Below are 25,912 nucleotides of genomic sequence, written 5' to 3'. Positions count from 1 at the left end.
AACTGAAATGGGGCTAAGGGAGCCCAGCCCGGTTTCGGCTGGTCGTGAGATCCAATGGGAGCCATGCGGCTCCCGGCGGTTATGCAGCAGCGAGCCTTCTTAAGTGGCCCGCTGCTTAACTCAAGGTCCGGGCACAGGAACACCCGAAAAGCGGGTTAAAATATCGTGTGTTGGTTTGGCATGGCTCCGTGCCACACTGACTCATGAGTAGCCTCCCAGCTGGAAGGCTACAGCAAGGCTCTCATGGTCAGAAGGCTCCCCAGAAGCCTTATGGGACTTCCGGGGGCCAGGAAGCCCTCAAACTCCACCACCCCAACCAGCTCCATGATGGAGCTGGTAATCGTCTGGGCAGCTGATCCGGCCCCCCAGGGGAGAGCTCCCTGATTGTCTGCGGGGAGAGTGGGTCAAACCCTCTCTCCTCGCAAACCCCTTTTCTGCTCTACATACTGCTCGTGTGTCGAACCCATAGTCTAATAAAAAGGTAAGCACCAAACATTTTCCAAGATGGTTTTTAGCATCATAATATAACAGGGATTAGAATGAACATGCTGTTCCGCCTACGCTCTTCTCTTTCTCTTCTTAGCATATTGCATCAGTGTACATAATGCCTTGTGCCAAAATTCCGTAATAAATGTACAGACCAAATATTGCTACAGAGAGACACCTATAAATAATTATTGGGGATTCACAGGTGGAGGCTCTGACTTCAAAGGCTTTCCCATTTATATTAATACATAGTCAGTCAATAATATATCAATCAATCTCTTTATTTCGGTCAGTGACCAGCATGAGATTAAAACAAATGTAAAAGAGAAGACAGTCAAACTTCTATTGCAAACAATAACACCAAATAAATTTTAAAAAGTCCTCCTCAGCATAGATCAAGGTACTGAAAATACTACTAAAATAATTGGAGATAAAGGAGGCAGCAGTATTTCCTACTTATAAGGCTATTACACACAAATCAAAATTCAACCAGTTGCCTTCAATAATATATATTACTTCGAAAGCATACCTCTTACTCTGTTTTCCTATGCATTCAGGAGTTTCATGAAGACATTAGAATGACCAAAAATAACCCCACAAGTAGGTTTGGATCATATTACCATCTTAATATGAAGAGCAGTTGGAGGGTAGTATACCATGGTTCCTCAATAAGAAAATTATCACCAGTGAGAAGCACCCAGTCCCTTAGCATACTGCTGCACCTCCAGCAGAAGCTCCTTCCATTTCTGCTTGTGCAAGGACCCCTTGCATGAGCACAACTTTCTGTTTATAGAAAGCAGGCCAACATCTGCAGGACGGCTGAAGTTGAGCAACCCTGCCATAACAGGAAAGATGGCTTTTGAAAAATTAAATGGAACTTTAATTGCATGTAGGGACACTCATAATCTTGACAGGATTGATAGTAATCATCCCAGTGATATCTACTGTGTATCGAGACACAGTACAAGAGGCAAAGAACAAATTACAAGATATATAGGAACATATATAGGAACATTTAGCATCACTGATGGGCACATGTAAATTAGCCCTATATTGGGAAAGGATCTAGGATTGTGTGCAGCATGAAAGTAGTTATCCTTTAAATAACTATTGTATCCATTTTATTGTTGTAAGCTTCCCCGAGCAGCAGTGTACTGGAGGGGTGGGGTATACATATTTTAAATAAATAAATAAATAATCCCTTAAATAATGAAAGTAGCCATCCCTTAAATAATGTAGAGTTGATTACAATCTGGGCCGCCAGATACCCCACAAACAGTGAATTGGGATACCTCCCAACTGCTGGGATGCTACTTCACCTGGCCTCTATGGGCGTCAGCAGCCCATTCGCCCACACAATCAGGCAGTGCACGCGCATCCTCCTACCTCACTTTCAGCCCAGGTTTAAAACCCAGGCTACCTGGCAGTGGAGTGCCGGGATTGAGAGGGATCCTGGTTGTTCTCATGGCCTGCCCTACCCCAGCTAGCAGTATCCTACCCAGTTCTCAGGTCATGAAAACAACTTCCTTGTGTAGAACTGATTTGCTTATATGAGAACCTCCTTGACTAACACTTGTGCTTCTTTAGATTGTGTCAAAACAATCTATTCTATAAAATATTCTATAAAATATTTTGTGTATTTGCAAATCTTAATATCACAGTGTGGACTGAAAACAGCTGAAAGTTTGTTGTGCAAAATATATTCTGCATGGCAACTGTTTAAGGAACATTTTCCATTACAAACAGCACAAATTCAAGCAGTCTGATCACTTTTCACTTCTCCATGTTGAAAGCAAGAAATATGTCATTGATTTTGCAGTGGTGCACAGGCTTGCGGATGGCTTTCTGTAGCATAAAAAAAACCTAATACGTAGAGGACAGACCAGGAAAGAGAAGAAAAGGAGCTCCCCGGTGACTTTATCAATGTGATGTCATCTAGGTTGTCTTGTATTTATAGCCTAAAGCTACAAAGTCAATGTGGAATCCAAACAGGAAAGCCAACCATTAATTTACCAGAATTCACAGAGCAGAGAAAAGCAAAGATGACAGCATGTAAATGCTACAGAAAAGCGAGTAATTCTGTCATTCAGCTGTCTAGACGGTTTGCTTTAGTAATGTAAAGCTGTGAATGAGCCAGCTAGTTGTGATTACGGCATAGCAGCTTTGCAGATATTCAGAAACAGCACTGTGGAGACTGAGAGGATTTATAGAGTTCCTGTCATGTTGGACACAGGGGTGGCTATTTTATGGGGGGTGGGGAAAGTTGCTTAAAGATGTAGGTGAATTCTACAGTAAATATGATAAGGGTGTTGCTGTAATAACTATTAGAAGGATCAATTCAAAAGAGAGCTAAGAACACAATGCTATAATGAACCTGGAATGTTTCCCTCTTACTGAAATTTCAGTGATTTATTTTGTACAAATGCATATTTGTAGAAAATGCATATCCAGAAATTTGTACAAATGCATATCCAGAAAGTCAGAAACAATAGCTCTTTCAATACCATTATTTTCAGATTTGCTTTTGCCAGCGATATTTACATTTTATTTCATCCTGAAGCCTTTTATTCTCAGCATATGCAGAAATAGCAAGAACAGAGAAGATAATTCCAGCTGGCATGCCAATCCTGCATCAACTACAATAAATTACTTTGCAGGGTGAATGTTCTGTTACTTTTTATGGTCATGTTCTATATTTATATGTTAAGTGGAAGCCATCACATGACAAAACTGTCATCTGATATTATAGCTTGTGTATACCAGCTTGTAGCTGTTGCCTGCAGAACCACCTTTTAGAAAACTGTGATTGTTTAAATCTCATTAGAAATATAATTTTCATTTGATATTATTTGGAATATTTATGTACTTCTTCTCAACAAAACATTTCCAAAGCAGCTTACATAGCAGATGAATGAATAAATGGTTCTTTATCTTGAAGGGGCTCGCTATTTAAAAAATTAAAAAAGACAGTCATCTTCTGCAAAATATAAGATTAAGGATAAATGACAGGGAGTTTTGCCATTGATTCCAGTAACTTTGTAATTATGAAAACTAATTTTGATTATACTGATTAATTTCATCAATGTCTTTTTGAAAATTTTTGAGTATACACTCAAGTGTATATTTTGAATCTGGCCTTTGAAAATTGCTCTTGTGGCACAAGATGCTTCTTTTCAAATCATAGTAGAAACACCTGAGAATAATACATTTATGCCTCATCCTCTTTTTTTATACTTTCTTTTAAATTGTATTTTTATAATTGTTAGATTCCTGTGTTAGTCTATTATGGTAAACACAACCAAAAAGAATCTGGTAGCACTATGCAGACTTACTGTCAAGATGTTTTATCATATATTTGAGCATGAACATTTCTGGCAGTAGCCCACTTCGTCAGATGCTAAGCAGAAAGGAGTTTAATGGGGTTGACTTTTTTCATATATAAGAAAGTTGTGTCAGTTTCAGAGGCAGATATGTTGAACCATACTTCCTAGTAGCTGAATTCAGAGCAGCATAACCCTTAATATTATGTCATATCAGTGATGGTCAGTAAAAACATAACTTGAGAAATATTACAGTGCTTAACTGACTTCCACTGTTGTTGCCAATTGCCAGGACACTAGCCTTGATCCAGCATCAGCTACTTCAAGACAGTGGCTGACATCCAGACTAATGTGGCACTTGGACAAACATGTTGAGCTAGATAATTCTATTACTTGGAGAGTTTGCAGTCCAGGCTGGTGTTGCAATTGTGTAATTCTGTAGTACTAGCAAAAAGGCATAGGGCAAGGATGTTTCGCAAACAAAGGAATGTCTGTTCCAAACCAGTATTTGTGCTAGTGGAAGATGTTGACAAGTTGCAGAATGTGTTGCACAACAGGTTTCACAATGTGCTGCACAAGAAGTTATGCAATGTGTTGTACAATCTTGTAGCACAACTTTGTATATGTCCCTGAGAAGATCTTCCACTAGTGGTTGTGCACCACAATTTTGTGCAGCTCTGCAAACTTCTTAAGTGCGCTCAGCTTTTCTCCATGTGCTAGCACACTAGTCTGGATGTCAGGCCCTGTTCCGCAACCCTTGTGGCACAAATGCAACGAAAGCACAATAGAATATGCAACTTTGAACATTCCACACAGCTACACAACGTTGTATGTGTGCAACTCTGATGCACTATTACAGCATTAGTCTGGATTTCAGCCACCATAAATGTTACAGAGGAAAGCAAAAACATCATGGAGGGTGGGGGTAGAGATAGGGAACCTTGGTGGACCTTTTTGTCCTAATTTCCAATTGTAGCTGCTTCTCATAGGCTGCTGTAAGTCAACTGAGTGGTGACATAGGCTACAAAGGATCACAAGCAACGTCTGGTCTGATCAATTTCACTTCTAAGGGAAACTTAAAACAGGAAGCTTATTAAATTGATTGATTGATTGATTGATTGAATTTATAGATCGCCTAACATAGAAATTTCTAGGAGGTGTACAAAATTAAAATATAATATAATATAAAACATTTAAAATTCATAAAAAGATAAAAACACGTTAAAATTTAAAAATTAGATTTCAGTTAAAAGCCTGGGAAAACAGGTACATCTTCAGGGTCCTCTTAAAAACAAACTGAGAAGGAGATGCTCTTATTTCAGCAGGGAGTGAGTTCCAAAGCCCTGGGGCAGCCACAGAGAAGGCCCGGTCCTGAATTGCCACCAAATGGGTTGGCAGCAACCATAACTAGACTTCTCCAGATGATCTTAATAGGCGACAGGGTTCACAACAGAGAAGGCGCTCTCTTAAGTACCCTGGACCTAAGCCGTTAAGGTTTTTATAGGTAATAACCAGTATTTTGTATTTCATTCGGAAACTTATTGGCAGCCAGTGATTCTTTTAGAATCAGTGTTATATGGTCCCTTCGGGTAAACCCAGAGACCAATCTGGCTGCCGCATTCTGAACCAATTGTAGTTTCCGAATTATGTACAAAGGCAGCCCCACATAGAGTGCATTACAGTAGTCAAGCCTAGAGGTTACCAGCATATGTACCACTGTTCTAAGGTCATTTGTCTCCAGAAATGGATGTATCTGGCATATCAGCCAAAGCTGATAAAAAGCACTCCTGGCCACAGCCAAAATAGCAAACAGTTGCTGAGAGAGAGGTAATTTTATATTGTCCATCTTCTCTCCCTCTCCCTCTCCCCCCACCCAAGATGCTAGTTCTTGCTCCAGGTTTGAGAGGACCCTAAGAAAAGTGACCTCTGCTGGGTATCCTATCTATATGGGCATCTCTTCCTTTACCAAGGTGGCAAATATGGTTTCTTTCATTGTTGGTGGGCTGGCAGCAGTAACAACACTGTTCTGGCTGGTGATTGCCATGTCCGCCCCCACCCCCCCGCCGACAATGCTACCTGGTGTAGTGGGTGGGGAGAACATGGTGGGAAGTAGCCTCCAGTTAGAATGCTGCTCCTGTTGTTGCTGCTGCTGGTCCATTGAAAATAAAAGAAACCCACATCTGCTTACATGGCAATGAGGTGCTGGTGATGATCACTGATTGTTCGATTTTCCTAATCTTTCCCAGGAAACCAGAGCATATGTCAAGAGTGGGTCCCCCCGAGGCGCTAGGCCCCTGGCACTTTCGTGCTGATGCTGGCCTTGATGACCTCTCATGGGCATACTGGCTTCATGTTCTAATTTTTTTAAAAAATGCCTTCAAACTGAGCATAACATTTGTTTTCTGGCTGTTGCTGGTGTCTCTGTTAGGGGTGTGCACAGATCAGTTTCCATGGTTCTGTTCGAATTCTAACAGAATTCAAACTGGACTGCTGGTTTGTGAACTGTTTCAATAGAACCTCTCAGCTAGTCCAGTTCATTTGTTGAATTGGTTAGCCCATAGGGAATAATGGGGACTCAAACCACCCCATTTATTCCCCATGGGTAGCTCCTAGGGACACCAAAGCGGATTGGGCCAGTAGGGCATGGTGGGTACTACCTATTACCCAACCTGCAAAACAATTGGGCAATCAGGCGATTGTAAAAGAATTTTTGAATTTTTTCTGGGTCAGTAGCTCAGCCCTAACGTAGGGTTCAGCTTTGCAGTCAAACTAGTTCGGCTCATCCCTAGTCTCTGTTGTGTTCTCGTTTTCAGTTTGGGAACAGGAAACAATTTTCCCATTGTTTTTGCTATGTAAAACTCTTTGAACACTTTTTTGGTTGAAAAGAGGTATATAAATATAAATAAACGTAAACTATTCTCAAAGTTCTCTAGCTGGGTGTGTTGCTACAACTATATAGTCATTATGAATGAGGATTGGGATCAAACCTGCATCCTGCAAAGGCCTCTCGGAGTGCCAGCATAAGATGAAGTTTGTTTCTTGTCAATAGGCACAACTATTTTATTTTATTTTATTTTATTTTATTTTATTTTATTTACATTTTATATCCTGTTCTTCCTCCAAGGAGCCCAGAGTGGTGTACTACATACTTAAGTTCCTCACAACAACCCTGTGAAGTAGGTTAGGCTGAGAGAGAAGTGATTGGCTCAGAGTCACCCAGCAAGTATTTGGCTGAATGGGGATTTGAACTCGGGTCTCCCCGGTCCTAGTCCAGCACTCTAACCACTACACCACGCTGGCTATAGATAACAAGTAATCTATTCCAAGGCAGTTAGCCCGCCTAAACCCCCCTCCCCTTAGTTAATGGAGTGAGCGCTCTGTTAACTTCCTTTATTTGCTCATGTGCCGCTGCGGTGCGTGGCGACACACAAATAGACCCCTGGCCGGGAGGCTACAAGCAGCCTCCTGGTTCTGGGGGTTCCCCCAGAATGCCCTGCACACTTGCGCGGGGCATCCTGGTACTTCCGGGGGCTGAGCAGCCCCCGATCCCTGAAGATAGGTTGGAGCAGCCCCCGATCCCCGCCCACAGAGCCGGTGGGTAGCAGATCCGGCTGCCCAGGGCTACAGGTTTGATCGTCTGCGGGGAGAGCGTACTAAGCCACTCATGTGAAGCACCTCAGTAGTATCTGTACAAGATTATTTGTGGTTCCAGTTTGTTTAGACTTTCTGATGTAGCTCAAGTGGCATGTATTCCGTGACTCTGACTTGGAGACACTTTACTACCCCAGAATTCTCACATTTAGCAAAATGTCTTTGCTAATGTTTCCAATTGTAATTTTGCTTAGTTAACACGGCTGTTATCCTAACAAAGCAAGTTGCCAGAAGCACATAACAACAATGTTCAACATCTGCTCTGGCTGAATGTTCTCTTGTGGAAACAATTCAAGGCACAGTTTTTCACCGTAAAGCCCCACATACAGTAAACCTAGCCCAACATACCATGATAACCTTCATGAGAGCAAGCTGGGCAGCTTTTCTGAGAGCAGCTCTGGACATGAGGAAGCTGCACAACCTGCTATACTGAGCAAAGACTGAAGGGCTTCCCCTCCAGAAAGCGACTTGGGTGTGTACAAGATATGACAGCTATGAGTGTGTGCTAGAGAGACAAAGACGGCTGCTGTGCATGTGTGTCTGTGTGAAAAGATTAAAGCCCTTCTGCAAAATGTTATGGGGCTCCTCTTGTGATTATCAAAGCAGAAGGTTTATGCTACAGTGTGCTTTGTATTTAATATTTAACACTCAGGTTGAAAGAGATTGATGTAACTGAAGTAGGTCACTGAAAAAGAATCTCTGAGGGTGATCAAGTTCTTTTGAGACAGGTAATCAAACTCCCACTTAGAGCCAAACAACAATTTTAGACCTGATAGGGTGCTGGAGGTCTCAATCCAGCTGTCCCTGCAGCTGTGGCTATTCCCCAAGATGGGAGTGGGGGGTGGGTGGGAGGGGTGGGGATCAGTTAAAAATAGTTTTTAAATACTCATTAATTCTTAGGCTATATATCTATTAGAAAGTAAATTCCCTCTAACATTGGCTAGAATGAGCTATGCAGGAAAATGGGGAGATGAACAAAGACCAAAAGTGTATGTGGTGGGGTTGGGAGACAAGTTACCAAAAAAAAAGTATATTTGTCTAATGTTGTTAATAAAAATGACAGCTTATCTCCAAACAGAAAAAATATATATATAAATAGATAAACTTTATAAATAGATAAACTACTTTGTAAGGTAGAAATTGAATCGAATTAATAATAATAATAATAATAATAATAATAATAATAATAAAGGAGTGTTAAAACCCAATCGTTGGGTATTTAAGGAATGCATTATCAATCAAAGAGGCTAGGCATGACTGTATGTATTTATGAATTGTAGTTATAGATTCAAAAACTGTCCAGTGATTATAAATCTGTTGTAATGTGTTTAAGGTGGAAATTTGATTTTAAAATTGTATCTGTTCATGAGAATGTATATGCATGAAGAGAATTTATGCTCTATATATGTCTTTGTAAGGTAGAAAATGAAAATTTTAAAAATATATTTAAAAATACATTTTTAAATACTGAGTTAAAAAAATTAAAAATAAATATGTTCAGTGGGACATATTTCTGAATGAACTCGGCTGAAAATCAGCAGATTTAGAAATTATCCATGCAACCCCAAGGATCAGCTTTAAGTCCTTTATGTTTGAAACTGAATTCCTCTCTTAAAAGCCGATTCTGAGACGTTAATAACATGGAAGAAGGAAATGTGAATTAGATGTTTACTTATTTATTTAAAATATTTAAATCCTGATATTCCATCCATGGAGCAAACTACAAATAGATAGAAGATATTTTTAAGTGGGAATCAGCAAATGTATATGGCTGCTGAGAAAATACCCTACAGAAATCATGTACCCTCTTACACCTTCTCTTTGCAGGCTCAGGATGCTTCTGTTCTGCCAATACAGTACTTACAATTTTTTTTTTTAATATTACAGAATGAAGTGGCAATTCTTCTAAAGCCAATATCAGATAAAATCCATGAAATCCAGACATTCAGGGAGAGAAACCGAGGAAGTACAATGTTTAATCATCTGTCGGCCGTTAGTGAAAGCATTCCAGCTCTTGGATGGATAGCAGTGGTGAGTTCTTAACGTTATATGTTGGCTTTTATATAAATATGTGTCTTATATGCTGTGCAAAGTTAATAGTAAAGCTGAGTTGCTCAAACTATTGTTTTTTCCCCATTTTTTCAAATTCTTCATGTCTACAATCTAAAAGATAGTGGAGATTTTGCCATATGATTTTATACTTTCTCTTTCTCTTTTTTAAAAAATGTGTTCCTGCGGCAATTATATGATGGTTATATGGCCTTAGTCTCCTAAACCAGGACCCTATGTCAAGGAGATGAATGATGCTGCTACATTTTATACTAACCGGGTGTTAAAAGACTACAAACACAGGTAAGTTACCTAACAAAATTAGTTGCTTCTCTACTCTGCTGATATATCAGAACCAGTTTATCGAGATTTAAATAACATAATATTCTTCTAAATTCATTAAAAAGGATTTTGTAAATTAAATATGCTGTACAATATAACTAATGTTGTTATATTTATAATAGCATAACAACCCTATATCAGAAATAAGAGTCCCAAAGGGCTTTTCCAGATGATTTAAAATTTTAAAATAGAGGTTGGTCGCTTTTATTTTTAAATAACTGCATGAGTGCTGCCATGCTCAAATGTTACAGTGGAGCAGTGCTCTATCCAATGAAGTAAAAATAAATAAGAGATTTTAAAAGGTCATACAGTAGTATAGTACTTCCAAGTTCTAGTAATGTTAAGCAAGTGCTTAACCCGGCTATTAAAATTGAGTCTTGAAAGTGCTTAACTGGTTGGTTCATGCCCATAATTATAAGTTGTGTCACATCGCTAATGATATCACAGGCACTATTTAACAGGGCACTTAGGATATACATGTCACTACATTCCAAACAATACTCACGCTGTAATGGGTATACAAGGAGTGGGGGCAGAGAGAATCACCATTTCATAGAACCAAAATGTTGTGATTTGACTGCTGGGGAAATGTGATGTCCTGTAACAGGAATCTGTAAAAGAAGGACATTGGTCAGCATCCAGACTAACCTTCTGCAGCTGCACAATGTTCTTCCATTGTGCCAGGCTTTTCGGCGATCTACTTTTCCCAGAGGTGCCCTTCCCCCCAGCCTTCCAAGTGAAAGTCTGGAGGCCCCACACTCCCTGGGGCTCCCAAATCCTCTTTAAATGGGTGGGTGGGCTGGCTGGGCCTTCACTGGGCCTTCACTCACTCGCTTGGCCAGCCTCTTCCACCTCCTCTGCTTCCTCATGCTCAGCATGCACCTATCAGGCAGCACCATGAACCCTGGCTCCATGTGACCGGTGGTGGGACTTACATCTGAGTAAAGGTGCACTGGAGTGGGCTGCACTGCTGCTTTGTGGTGGGGGACGCTGGCAGGGGATTGGCCGCATGGGGGAGGGAGTCTAGGGTTGTGCTAGCTATTTCAAACATATTGTTAAAGGAGCATGATAAGAAGAAAATGTGCTGTGGGGGACTTGGTGCCATGCGAGGCAACTGACGTGTGGGCTTGCTTTGTTCTTTTAAAAAACAACAACTTGAGACCATTTTTGGTGATGAAGAGTGAATGCACCATTGGCACCCCTCCTTCTGTTCTCCGCACACTCACCCAGCAGCCGCAGCAGCAACCAGCTTAGCCCATCGCTGGGGCTGTTCCTCTCCTCCCTCCTGTTTCCAGAGAAGCAGGAAATGCACAGATCACTGAGAGTAGTGCATTCGGTACATTGAAGAGGACATGTTGCATGTGTGGGGATGGGGGAAGGGATGAGTTTAAGCTTGGAGACTGCAGTCTGAGCATCCATCTTCCCTCCCCCGTGTTGGATGCATGAAGGGAGGTACCTTTTCTTCTTAAAAGGAGGGCGGTTGCTAATGGCTTTTTAAAAAATTTCATGTAGGCAGTTCACCCTCTTGCCTCTCTTCCATCCTCCCTGCCCCAGCTCCATTTCATTCAGGAGCCTTTCTGCTGATTATCATTAAAGAGACTGCAAAGCGGTGTATTTGTCTTGTAGGCAACTTGGATAGAGTGTTTTACTTCCAGTGTTTTAGTGTGCTTTTTAAAAAAGCAGTTTTATGTGTAGAACACAAATGGCAGCCACCTTTTGAGTTAAATTGCTTCAATGAAGTGGCTCTCCTTTCTTCTTTATTAGTTTGGGCAAGACCTCTGTAGCTGCAAGAGATGCTCTGGAGAGAGAATGTTTGCATCTCTATTGCCTTATGAGTAGATCCTGACCTTTAGCAAGAACTCCCATCATGGCAGGGGCAGGCAGTGTGAGTGGGATGGGAATATGTTATTGTTAAGTTGCATGTTGAAATGTTTCTGCTAATGCATATTTGCATAAATATACTTATTTTACATCCTTACATTCTTGTGAATTCAGTTGCTGTTTGGGCCCTCAAGAACCCACGTGTTAAAAAATACTGCATGTGTCACTCTGTGGGTGCAGGTAATCTTGCATGTGGGGGAGGGCAAAAAGCCTTTAGGTCCAGGCTCCAAAATTGCCTAAGTGCACCTCTGACCCTTCCCTCTGCAATCACTTGTATCTTCTGAAACTATGTCCCTGAGAATCAGGGAACCCTCAGGGAGATAGTTTCAGGAGACACAGGTGGCTGCAAAAAGAAGGAGGGATAGCTGAAAATCACCTCTCCCCCCTCATGCAACAGAAAAACCTGGTGTGTCTGTGGAAGATTATTCTGGATATCAGCCAGCATCTGTGTCCTCCTCAGTAAACAATTATCAATCACATGCATCTATGTGATCTGACTGATTGATCCTAGACGTTATTGCTAATGAAGGCTGCAGTCCTGAAGCCACTCATATCCTTTTTAAATTGTCCACAGCAAAGGACACATTGAATAATCTAGTGAATCTGTTTATTCAATAAACTATTAATTATATATAGTTCAGACCACATTCAGCTAAAGTCCATGGGAAAACTTTAAATGGCCCATATGTTGCACAGCCATCTGCTGCCATAAGGGAGCTGCATCCCTGCACAACGAGGCTGCTCCATCTCAACTAACATCTTGTCAAACAGCAGAGAGCATGTGGGGCAAGGATGAAGATATTTCTGCTGATTCCCCTGTTAGTTGTCCAGAAATATGTCCCTGGGTTGAACAGCCTTCAGGGACATATTTAATCTATGCCTAGAGTTTTTTATTGGATAATTGTAATAAATATTTTAGGACAGCAAAGAGCACTAACAGAGGCAATGAACAAAAATCATTCTGCCCTCACCCCACATACACATTCTGCTGCTCAATGAAATGTTGACTGTGCTCAGAGCATCCTTGCTGCACAGAGATGCAACTCCCTTATGACAGAGGATGGCTGAGGAACATGCAGGCCGCTGATTGTAATTATCAGAACAGATCCTAAAACATAATGCATGTAAATTTTTTATGTTATATTACAGTGATTTGCGTCATGTTGACTGGGTGAAGTCATACTTGAATATCTGGATAGAACTTCAAACATACATCAAAGATTATCATACCACTGGACTCACTTGGAGTCAAACTGTAAGTGTTCCTTCCCTTCCCTTCCCCTCCCCCCATTGCTAGAAATATCAAATAATAATTACTTATGCTGGAGTATTTTGCTAGGGTATGAGTGAAAGGTCTTCTAAATCCTTGAGAATGTCTAATTAAGGTTACTATCTTGAAGAAATTTGCCACAATGTAAAAGAAGCTTATCGTACAATGCCCTAGATATATCGTCTCTCTTTATGGGTAAAGTTGACAATGCCAGCAGCTGAATTCTGCACCCTAGATATTGATATCAGCACTAAGAAAAATGATGCAAGATGCATGCATGTCACACTTATTAAGTCTAAATAAAGGCTTTCTACAAGAATGGAGGCATTAATAATACTTGATGTACAGTTTGTGGTTTGTTTCATTACAAACATATACTTTTAACTAACTTAAAAGGACAGTTAACATGACCTAATTGGCTTGATGAATAGATGGATTGAGGCAGGCATGTAATTGCTTCATCATGCACCTGGCATGTAACTCAGGCCACATTAATCACACCATTCACTGTCGACACTGTTCCCAGAGCTCAGCCCGAATCCAGTGAACTTACACTACTGTCATGCCAGTTAATTCTATTATTTGGCCTTGGGACTGTGAAGTAGCAATGCTGGAACCCCTGCTAACTGGGCAAAGAGGCATCTTTATAGTGGGATTCTCTTTTATTTAGCAGGGGGAGAGTAACTGGCCCTACCCATCCCCAGCACAGTACCTTCAGTGACTGTTGCAGTTGTCTATGTTATGGTTTATTTTTAGACTGTGAGCCCTTTGGGGACAGGGATCCGTTTGTTTGTTGGTTGGTTGGTTGGTTGGTTGGTTATGTCTCTATGTAAACTGCTTTGGAACCTTTTGTTGAAAAGCAGTATATAAATATTTGTTGTTGTTGGAATCTTGTATCTAAGAGTTCTTTGGGGGTCACAATATGGAACATAGCTTTCTCAAGCAAGGCAGAATTGATTCAAATTGAGGACTGATGTTTTTAGGATCCCAGGTATTTAGCTTCTTCGTTAAGCAGTTACTAGGAATGGCAGGCTGAAGATATATTGTGCTATAAGTATTTAGCAAGAAGTCCCTTCATCATATACAAGTTAAGAAGTAAGTCATAGATTTTGGGGCCAAGATGAGATGAAAGAGATGCATCAATATATCTTTGGTCCCATTAAACTTTAGCAAATGGCAGCTGCCATTTGCTGTGGTCCCAGATCAGGGACCACAGTAGGTGGGAGGGGTGTTTCCGAAAGAACAGTGCCCACCTCAAGTTGCCATTTGCCCATTAAGAAAAATGTGTGTGGACCTATGTTTTTCCTAATATAGCAAATAGTAACTAGAGTGGGCCATTTTTATCAGGAAAAGCCACAGAAGAAAAAGTTAAGCTCCTCTCTCTGCAGTCCTAATCCAGATTAGAACTCCCGAACACACTGCTACTATTTGCAAAAATTTAATGAGACTAGGAATTATTCACACATGGCTTCATGCTACGGGGTATCTGAAGAGCGAATCTGCTTCGTAGCAGATTCGCAGATGTTTAATTCAGGGGATTAAATGGACAGTTCACATAGGGTCAGTTCGTCTCCGCAGTCAGGCCGATCTTTTTCCTGTTTGTGTTCCCACCGTTTGCTCTGGGTTTTTTATCCAACCAATCCCATCCCAGAGGAGTAGGTGAAAGAGCTTCTTCTTCTTTTTTTAGTTAGTTTGGCAGCTGGTTATGGAAGACTGCAAGACCAGCATGACAAGTTGCCAACAACAGAATGCTTAACCCTAACCCTGCCTTTGGAAGTGACAGCCTTCATTACCTCAGTGTCTCCACCACCACCCCACACCCAGACCATTTAAGATTCAGGGAAGTTTAAAGTAGAAATCATTGCTTTCTTTCTGTCATGAACCAACATGCAGTTGATGGAATCAGCTCAGACACAAAGGGCTCAGGTTACATCAAAGCTGTAGTCTCCATTCTGCATATGTAAAGCTGTAAGCATTTCACTCAGGAATTTCACCCTCCCCCTCCCATTCTGGACTCCCTCCACAGAATTTCACCCATTTCCCCCACCCACACTGCTTGCAATTGCAAATCATTCAGAGCAGACCATACTCAACATAGCTGTCAAACGCCCCTTCAATGAGTTTTGAAAAACACCGTATTACTGCTAATGGCCACTCCACACATCACAATGAGACTGCTAGGCATAACAGAAGCCTTGGGTTTTTTTTAAAAAAAGTTGCTGAAAATAGAGGATTTTTAAAAGCCTGACATACTTCAGGCTAAGCCATGATTTGGGGGGAAACAGAGTCATGTCTGTACTGGTCCCTGATAGCCCGCAGGGACTTTGGGGTAAATGCAACTAATATGCGGACTGGCACACTTCATTCTGGAGGAGATTTGAAGTGAAAGCCATGTGTGTAAAGCCTCCTGGGGATCTATTTGAGCACTGCTGTCATTTAGTCTAGTTTGGCCCTTAGTTTAGTGCAATTTACACATTATAACATTTTCCCAGAACTAAAGTTGTCAAGAGTTCTAATTATATGTTCTTTCCAATAACAACAATTTTGGATCACTATTAGCAGAACTTAATGCAATAATCTATAATAAGGCAATAATCTATAATAAGGGATTCCCAAATGAGATCAGTTAGAATTTTCTCAGTGATAGTACTTAAAGTGTGGAATGCCCTCCTGAATGAAATCTGCTGAGCTCTCTCTCTTTATCTCTCTCCTGTTTTAAGATGTCTGTTGAAGGCATTCATATGGCAACAGGTTTTTAACATTTAATGATTCATTTTTGTTCCTGCTGCTTTGAAGTTTAATGGCTACAGGTCCACTTTCTCTACAGCTTTATGAGGGTGAAGCAGGAGCTCTGCTCTCACATGGAGCCAGGACACTATCTGAGCTGCAGAATTGACTCCCAGCCCAGCACGTGGGGAGCGAGAGAAGGAGTGGGGGGGGGAAAAGCTATTTTCCCTTTTCTCCTCTTCTTGCAAAAGCCCTGTTTGCTGCCAGGAATATGTCTCTGAGGGTTGTGCCACCATATTTCTGACAGCGAGCAGGGATTTTGTAGGGAGGGGAGGGAAACAAAACTCACTTCTCCATCCTCCTCACTCGCATGCTGGGCTGTGCAGCTAGAGTCCTGGCTCCGTGCAAGAAGAGAGCTCATGCTCTGCTCTCGTAAAGATGTGGAGAATGTGGACAAAGATGTGGAGAATGTGGACATTTTTACTATTTTATGTACCATTTTTATTTTTAAATTGTATCTTTGTTATAGCTTTTATTGATTTTATTTTTCTAAGTCATTTTCAATGGTTTTCAGGAAGGTGGGATATAAACAATAATATTATTTATTTGTTTGTTTTTATTTAGTGCATTTATATACCGCCCTGTACAAAAAGTCCCGGGTCGGTTCATGATATAAAAACCATTAAAACATTAACATAATTAAAACAATTTAAAATACAATAAAATAATACAATTAAATTAAAATACAGTTAAACAATCATTCAGGAAAATAAGAATGAATTCCATCTTGGTATACAGCCTAGATATTCCATTTATTTTAGTAGAATAACACCACAGTTATGAAGAAGCCAGTAACTGAGAATATCACTATATTCTTTCCCTGCATGTTGACCCTGTGTTAAAGAAAATGCCATGTGTGGTAGAATTAATAACATCAGGGGCCATCTCACAATCCTTGACCAAAAATTGGCTCAGTGGTCGCTTTAGAATGTGGCTAAATACAGCTCTTACTGACGTATAGGCACCATGGTAAATCCTTAACAGGTGAAAAATGGCACTATATATATTTGTAAGGAGGCTTCAGACAAACAAATAACCCAGCCAGAAGTCAGAAAATGGTTTGGATTTTTTTTTTTTTTTTTTTTTTTGCACAAAGAGAGCAGTCATCAGCTGTTTTACCTTGTAACTTACATATCATGGGCAGTAGAAATGCTTGTGGACAGGTGGCCTAAATGTTGTAGTTAATAGAGACAACAGTAGAGTACATTTACAAAAGAAACACCTTAACAAAAGATCTATGTCTCTGCGTCATAGTCCATCTGTTCCTGAAGGCTGTTACATGATATTTTGAGCTTCACAATCCTCTTCTTTATATGTGTGTATGTGTGAACAGAACAATATAGAGCACTGTAATCATATTAAGCATGTAACTAGGATTATAAGAGGTTGTAGTGCTGGTATCTTTTTATTAGGATAATTATAATTTCTCCTTGGAGACTCCAAATAATTAGTTGCATTGGAAGGGTGGAATTTTCAATTCATTCATGTCATTGTTCACACCACCTGTCTCCTCATTCACAACTCAAATGCCTAGATGCTGATTTAACACACATGCACAAACCATAGCGTATTATCATTAGTAAATGAGATAAATGCTGAAATTTGGTTTCTGTTCCCTAGAATTATTATTTAAAGCTTGACATATTATGCATATACTTTACATTATTCAGAAACCCCTTTTACAATATCTGAATATATTAATATTCATGGCAAATAATATATTATTGGCCAACATGTCAGGCAACTCTTCGATGATGACAGAGACCAACAGAAGTAGTGCTGTGTAATTGCCAGGAAAGGGTTTTAAGTTGTTCTGCCGCAGTCCAGTTGTGCTAAATCATAAAGGCTTCCTTTCAAGTTCTACAGCAGCTCCAGGGAAGGTCCCAAATGTTGCCCATCATGTTGGCCACTATTATTATTAAATAACTAACATATTTACTTCTGCTAATTCTAACAACCCTATGTGGTAGGCCTTTGATACATTTTATTTTACAGAAGGGGAACCAAGCTATGGGTAGCCTTTCCCATAGCTACTCAAAATGAATGCAGGGCTAAGCTGGGGTTTAAATCTAAGCTGAAGTGAAGACCTGTCCTCCTAGCAATTGGCTGAAAGGCAGAGACATGAAAATAGGCCTGAACCACTTTTGCAGTTGATGAGATAAGCAATAGAGATGCCCTATGTGGACGTTGGAAGTCTGCCCTTGGAATGACATTAGCTGGGTCTCTTGTGTCTACAGGAAACCTGGGTGATGTAATGCCAAGTGCAATCACTTATAGTGCACATCCCCACTTGCTAGAGATCAAAGGAAGTGTGTGCGTTGTCAGTCAGAACCTTGCAGTGGTCACCTTCCTGCTGCCATTACCGTGATCCACACCAAATTGGGGTGAGAGTTGAGGAGCAAAGTGTCCATTCATTCTTGGGAAGCTTCTTTTTGTGTTTTCTGCAGATAGAGGAAACCTGACTAACATCCAAGGGTAAGTGCTCTCAACTCCCACCCTCTTTTGCTGGATATCAAAACTGGATTAATTACCTTAAGTATGGATAAAATACTTAGAATATCTTTGCTGTATATATATTTTCCCCCAAAGTAATGTTAAAACGGATACATGTAGGTTGAAATACAACTTTTAAAATACAGTTTCATGGGCATAAATTTATATAATTTTTATCCTGTTTTCCTCTATATTTCTTGGAATTGATTGCTTGCGAACAATTTCACAGTTAGCAACAGATTGATCTTATTTACAAATGAGAACAACCACCAAAGATACTTTGGCACAAATACTTGTAAATCTTCCTTGACTAACTATATGATATAATGGGCGGTAATGATAGAGCAGCTGTTCCTAAGGGAGGCAGCTGACATAAACCTAAAGACAGGCATGGTAGCCATTTGTGCTAGTTAAATAGCTTTTTAAATGCTTTTAATAAAGATACATTGTTACAAACATCTGCTCACACTTAATCTAAAGCATTGTTTGCAATAGTTTTGAAACACCTGGTGGACTTAAAACAAAACAAACTACCGAGAACATATAACATGTCTTTATCCTAGAAGCCAATATGCTGAAGTCTGTACATTAACAGACATGCTGCTACTGAAGCATTTTCAAACAGCAGGCTTGACCATGGGTTTACTGCAAGGCTTTACTGCGAGTTCAAATTTGCCCAAATAAAGCTGATGCCAAAAATGGATAAACCCCTGACATAAATCAGGCTACATTCCAATGTCTAAGATATTGTTTTAATGGTGTTTTTAATAGTTTTAGCATTTTAAACTTTAATTGTTGTAATGTTTTAATATTTTTATCTGTTATTTTTTTCTGTTGTAAACTGCTCAGAGACTTGCATTTTGGGCAGTATACAAATGTGTTAAATTAAATAAATAAATAAATGCCCCGAATCGTGTGTGGAGTGCTCCCTAATAGCTCGCAGGGACGTCAGGGTAAATCTGGCCGACATGTGAATGCACATCCTCCATTCCAGAGGAGAAGCAAGCCAAAACCCCATCTGGAAATGCTCCAGCGGCCACCTCTCCCCCTGTAATCTGATATCAGAACCTCAATTTGTTCTATTCAATTTTAATTAAAACTGATTTAAACGTTCAGGTCAGCATTCAGTCATGTAGTAGCCACCTTGTGGTATTCTGTCGAACTATGTGATGCTCAGTTGTATGTAGTTTGTCCCCAGTGTGTTTACATTTACAAAAGGTAGCTGTGGAGGCTGCACTATAATGTGGAAGACCTGCAAGGAGGGAAATAACTTCTTAATATCTCCCCCCGCCCCCCCCCCCAATGACAATTTTTCTACTAAACATCATGCTCCCTTCCCTCAAGCTGTTTTTCCCTGAGAGGTGAGAAGCACCTGCAATGACCTTTAATGGAAAAACTGTTGGGGTGAAAGAGTTAAAAAGCCTTCTCACACCTTCTTCTTTTGCTATAAACTGCAGTTTCTATAGCTACATTTTCTAAAAGAAAAAAAATCTGAGACAAACTGTATTTAACTGAACATCATGTGTAGCTTGGCCCAGAATGGAATTTCTTGTTTCAAAGCTCATCCACACCCAAAGCTCCCTGCATGCAGAAACACATTAGGAAGACATAGAGGCGAGTCTCACAGTCAGTGAGACTCACCTCTAGGGTGTTTGCGGGGAGAATGGTCTTAGCCCGCTCTCCCCACAGACTAGCAGGCAGGAAGCCCTGGGCGGCCAGATCGGTACCCACACGACTGCCGGATCCGTAATGGAGCCGGCAGGGGCTGCTTGGATCAGGGGGCGCATGGCCCCCGGAAGTTCCAGGAAGCCCCGCGCAAGCATGTGGAGCATCCTGGAGAGACCCTTGCAGCCTCCTGGCTGGGGGTCTCCTCATGTGTTGCCACGGTGCAGAGCCACACCACAGCAACACATGACCAAAAAAACTGGGCTAGCGGAGTGCTCTCTCCGCTAACTTGGGCTAAGGGGAGGGGACATTAGCGGAGTTTGCTGCTGGGAGCCACGCAGCTCCCCTTGCAGCACACTACCGCCAAAAAGCGGTCTAGGCTCTCTTAGCCTGCTTTTTGGCAGTCGTGAGAATCGCCTCATACATTTTTAATGTTTCTACATGCAGGGCATTTGATCCAGGTGGAGGGCGGGGTGGACTCTAAAACATACCCCCTCTAAGCATTCTAAGGTGGTACAAGCTTTTAAAAGGACACACATTGCCTAACATCATCTTGGAGATATGATGGTCAAGTAGTCAAAGGATAATAGCCTCTTTAAAAACCGCGAAATTGAGTTTCACTTGGTACATCACTGAATGACTGCCTCAAGTCTATCGTGCTGTATAGCATTATCTGAACCACTACAGATATAACAGAGGCAATGCTGGTCAGATTGTTTATTGTGGGTAATGAAAACAGTTTGCTTTAAGTATATGGAACTGATAGTCCAGGATATATTTTGATTGTTGTTTCTGTCCCTATGCAGGCCAAGTGCGATACCAATGATGCCAATCAGTTTGTGATGAATATGACATATATTTATATAATGCTTTTCTAGTTCCCAAGGTGGTTTACAAATAAATAAATAAATAAAATGGCCCCCTGTTCCCAAAGGGCTCACAATCTGAAAAAGAAACATAGACACCAGCAACAGCCACTGGAGGGATGCTGTGCTGGGGATGGATAGGGCCAGTTGCTCTATTAGTAATAGTATCTGCTAATATTAGATACGCTGGATAATCAACATTGTATTAGATCCTTGTGCATGATGGACCATTGTTTCTTTAGAAGTTTCTTTATGTTTTGTAGCTGACATACTGACTAATGCTGCACATGTGCAGCAGTTATGTTCCCACTTTTGAAGCATTGGCACTGGCATATGGGGAGAGCATTTTTGCCTATGTTCCCTTCCCAAGAAGCACTCTGTGAAATGTGCAAATATGTTCCTGAGGGCAGGAACAAATATGTTCCTGAAGGACATATTTGTGCATTGCGTAGAGTGCTTCTGGGGGAAGCGCATATCAGCAGAAATGCTACCCTCATTTCTGATATTCCCTTCCCCAGAAGCACTCTGTGAAATGTGCAAATAGGTTCCTGAGGGCTGGGCAACCATCAGGGACATATTTGTGCATTGTATAGAGTGCTTCTGGGGGAAGCGAATATCAGCAGAAATGTTCCCCCAATATGCCAGTGCCCATGCTTCAGAAGTGGGAACACATCTGTTGCACATGTGCTTCTTTTGGCTGCACACACATCAGGAGTCAGAGTGTCAACCTGTATCTTTTATAAATCTTTTTTCTTATTTATGCAAGATGCTTAAAATTCTGTTGTGATGACCAATGGACATAATGAGTAAAGGAGACAGACTTCCACTATTACATAACTTACAGCACAATAGGAGTGAGCATGGAACTAGCGGTGGTTCAATTTGAATTGGAACCAAATTTGAACTGAACTGCCCAGTCCGTGAACCATTTTGTTAGAACCAGTGGCACTTTCGTTTGTGTGATTTGAACTGTTTTGAGTGTTCTGCTTGTAAAGGAGAATCTGGTAAGGATTCCCTTTATAAGCAAAGGGGGATTCTCTACCTAAAAAGGAATTTGAGGCAGGTGAGAGGGCACCTTACCTGCTGTGGCAGCTGCTATGGCAGCAGCTCCCCGGCAGTGGCAGCACCTCTTGCCCAGCTGATGCTCCCCCCTGATGCTCCCCCCTCCCCCCTGCACCACCTGGCAAGGGAGCACCCGTGGGGGGGGAGCACTGGTGGGGCAAGAAGGGCCACCACAGAGCCGCTGTCACTGTGGCGGGTAATATGCCCTCTTACATGCCCCCTGAACCCCTTTTAGGTAGGGAATCCCCCTTTGCTTGTAAAGGGGAATCCTTACCGAATTCCCTTTCACAAGCAAAACACTCAAACCAGTCGGTCTGGCCCCCACTTTTGGGGCACTGGTTTAGTTCGAGGTCAATCCAGTTTGAATTGAACCAAGTTGGATTCGAACCAGTTCTATACACCCCTACAGCACAATTATTTGCATGTTTACTTGGCATAAAGCTCCTCCAGTGGGGTTTATTCCCAGAAAAATGTGCATAGGATTGCAGTCTTATTCTTTCTTTTATAACTTTGACAACATTTATAAACTTCTACTCAACTACTATATTGAACTGTAGAATAGTTTCCTATTTTTTAACTGAAGTTAACGCCATATATTGTGGAATGTTACAGGCGAATATCAGGTTCCATCATCACACCCTTTGCCTGTTCAGCACCGAACTGTTCCACCGGAACTTTGTTTGGTTTGGTTAGATTGCAGACCGAACTGCCCCTGGTTTGGTCCATTTATTGAGCTGCTGAACTGGCCCAGTTCGGGGCAAACCTGTTCAGCACCAAACCGTTCATGCACACCCCTAATAGAAACCACCCAACCATAGAGAGTGCATTCATTTTGGGGTGGTTTTTCTCCCAATTGACTTATTATGGGAATGGGGTTGGAAACACAGGGAGTTTGTTCTTTTTGGAATGGCTTTCTACCCTGTGTCATATTTTTATAAATAACATAAATATCATAACTGGTGACAAGCCATACTTGTGGATATATTGTGTACCAGAGTGAAGAGTATGACAGCAAGGGTATATAGCGAGGAGTGCAGTGGTTTGCTTGTTTATGCACATTTACATAGCTGGAAGTGGAAATCTACCCCCAAATCTAGATGAGTGTTTAATTTGTATATTTATGACACCATTTGCTCATATACTCCCAGACAACGTTTTTATCTCTCTTACAGGGTCCAATTGCCTCAGCAGCATCTGGACTATCTACATTAGCAAGCAATCAGGGCCCTCCTCCACCACCACCACTTCCTCCAGCACCAGCACCACCTCCAGTTTTTGATACAGAAAATACAAAAGATGATACAACTGCTACTCGCTCAGCCTTATTTGCCCAGCTGAACCAGGGAGAAGCAATCACCAAAGGTGTGAAGAAAAGAATGTATTTGTCGCTCTTCAAACAGTCATCACCTCTTAGCATTTTCTCTAAAAACACGTTTTTTCACTAACTTCCATTTATGGATATGCCAAAATATTTGAATTGTATTAATATTAGTGACCCAATTTTTGTATAAGCTAATATGCAGTTACCAACATGCCGGAAGGCTTTGGCATCAGTGAAGATTAGGGTATTTATTTAAATACCTCTTTATCTTTTTAAGGTTGCTCTTTCAGTATGTGTTGCTGTAGTTTTCAATTTAGCTCTGCTGATTTCCGTGCCATTGTGGACATACAGTCAAAAGAACTTTGGCTACTTTATTATATCCAGTTTATAAATGAATTAGGGTTATGGACCACATCTCTATTGTGCAGAGCTGTAGCCACAAGGAACTTGTGAAGGCCCATCAAGGATATTCCAGGCCCCTTCTCTAAATTTTCAACTTTCATTAAAAGTGGCTGCTTGTGGTTTTCTTAGGGCTTCGCCATGTATCTGATGACCAGAAGACCTATAAGAATCCCAGTCTTCGTGCCCAAGGGACACCCGTCCGATCTCCTATAAAAAGCCATACTCTAAATCCAACTACTCCCAAGACACCTGCTCAACAGAGCCATTGTCCTGTGTTAGAACTTGAAGGAAAGAAGTGGAGAGTGGTAAGTTCAGATTACCATAAGTAACCTGAAAAATGGCACAATGCTAATCCTCTGGAGTAAATAGACTCTACAGTAGGTGTGGCATCATGCCATATAAAACAGCACATTGGAGCATATCATCATAAGTAATATATTTACATAAAAGCAGCACTATACCCTTTTAGATTCAAGCAAGATACTGCTCTCCCTTTAAGTAAATGTATTTGAGAGTAGATGTAACTGTGCACTTGTGGAATGACATATTATCATATGTCACAGGAATATATTTGCTTGAGAGGACATTACCTAGAATGACATATAGTGAATTTATTCATGATGTGGTCTGGAACAGCTGGTCCGCTTATAACATCACACTCATGATACTGACTAGAACCTAGACTAAATTACTCATTATTACTACTCAGGAGTTACTGTGCCTTAGAACAGTTAGTCGCGGAGAGATGGCAACTTTGGATTTAATCCTGAGGGGTGCCCAGGACCTGGTGCGAGATGTCAGAGTTGCAGAACCATTGGGTAGTAGTGACCAAAGTGTGATTCAATTCAGCATATATGTGAGTGGAGAATTGTCAAGGAAATCCAACACAGATGCGCTTGACCTCAGAAGAATAAACTTCTCAAAAATGAGGGGATTGGTAAGAAGGAAGCTGAAAGGGAAAGTCAGGAGGGTCAGATCACTCCAGAAAGCATGGAACTTATTTAAAACCACAGTACTAGAAGCACAGTTGGAATGTATACCAAGAAGGAGGAAAGGTACCACCAATTTCAGGAGGACACCAGCGTGCCTAACAAGTAGAGTCAGGGAAGCTATAAAAGGGGGGAAAGCTTCCTTCAGAAAAAGGAAGTCTTGGCCAAATGAAGAGAACAGGAAGGAACATAAACTCTGGCAAAAGAAATGCAAGGAGACAATAAGAGAGATGCAAAGAGAGAGTTTGAGGAGCATATAGCTAGAAGCTACAAAAACTTTTAAAAATATATCACAAGTAGAAAACCTGCCAGGGAGGCAGTTGGACCTGTAGATGATGAGGGTGTGAAAGGGATTATTAAGGAGGATAAGGAGATTGCAGAGAAGCTGAATGAGTTCTTTGCATCTGTCTTTACACCAGAGGATACTGACTATATACCCTCTCCAGAATTGAGCTTTTCAGGTTTAGCGGCTGAGGAAATGGGCCAATTTGAGGTGACAAGGGAAGGTGTTCTAAACTGTATTGAAAAACTAAAAACTGACAAATCGCCAGGGCCAGATGGCATCCACCCAAGAATTCTGAAGGAACTCAAATGTGAAATTGCCAATCTCCTAGCAAAAATATATAACTTGTCCCTACAATCAGGCTCTGTGCCAGAGGACTGGAAAGTAGCCAGTGTGACTCCAATTTTCAAAAGGAGGATCTGGGAAATTATAGGCCGGTCTGCTTAAGTTTGGTACTGGGTAAATTGATGGAAAACATACTTAAGAACAAAATTGTTAAGGATATAGAAGAAAAGGCCTTGCTGAAGGAGAACCAGCATGGTTTCTGCAAGGGAAAGTCTTGCCTCACTAACTTTTGGAGTTCTTTGAGAGTCTCAGCAGGCATGTGGATAAAGGACATCTGGTTGACATAGTATACTTGGACTTCTAAAAAGCTTTTGATAAAGTTCCCCACCAAAGGCTCTTGAGTAAACTTAGCAGTCATGAAATAAGGGGACAGGTTTATGTGTGGATCAATAACTAGTTGAAGGACAGGAAACAGAGAGTAGGAATAAATGGACAGTTTTCACAATGGAGGTAGGTAGGAAGTGGGGTCCCCCAGGGATTGGTACTGGGACCAGTGCTCTTTAACTTGTTCATAAACGATCTAGAAGTTGCGGTGACCAGCGAACTGGCCAAATTTGCAGATGACGCTAAACTATTTAGGGTAGTGAAATCCACAATGGATTGTGAAGAACTCCAAAAATATCTCTCCAAACTGGGGGAGTGGGCAACAGAATGGTAAATTCCGTTCAGTGGAAGCAAGTGTAAAGTGATGCACATTGGG

At 41.1% G+C, this 25,912-nt stretch overlaps 1 protein-coding gene across 9 annotated transcripts in view; it reads left to right on the top strand.

Annotated features, from left to right (window-relative positions):
- CAP2 (cyclase associated actin cytoskeleton regulatory protein 2) overlaps positions 1–25,912 on the top strand; it is a 105,855-nt gene that overhangs the window by 67,530 nt on the left and 12,413 nt on the right. For all 9 annotated transcript variants that reach the window (XM_053246690.1, XM_053246695.1, XM_053246694.1 and 6 more), the window contains 5 exons: positions 9,345–9,488; positions 9,724–9,809; positions 12,879–12,984; positions 23,045–23,234; positions 23,725–23,900. In XM_053246690.1, coding sequence (XP_053102665.1) covers positions 9,345–9,488; positions 9,724–9,809; positions 12,879–12,984; positions 23,045–23,234; positions 23,725–23,900 — 702 coding nt within the window. The remainder of the gene's footprint in view (positions 1–9,344; positions 9,489–9,723; positions 9,810–12,878; positions 12,985–23,044; positions 23,235–23,724; positions 23,901–25,912) is intronic.

The sequence above is a fragment of the Hemicordylus capensis genome, chromosome 4 (genome assembly GCF_027244095.1).
Source record: "Hemicordylus capensis ecotype Gifberg chromosome 4, rHemCap1.1.pri, whole genome shotgun sequence".
Lineage (NCBI taxonomy): Eukaryota > Metazoa > Chordata > Lepidosauria > Squamata > Cordylidae > Hemicordylus > Hemicordylus capensis.
Note: the sequence above shows the minus strand (reverse complement) of the source record. Positions and strands in the feature narration are given on the sequence as shown.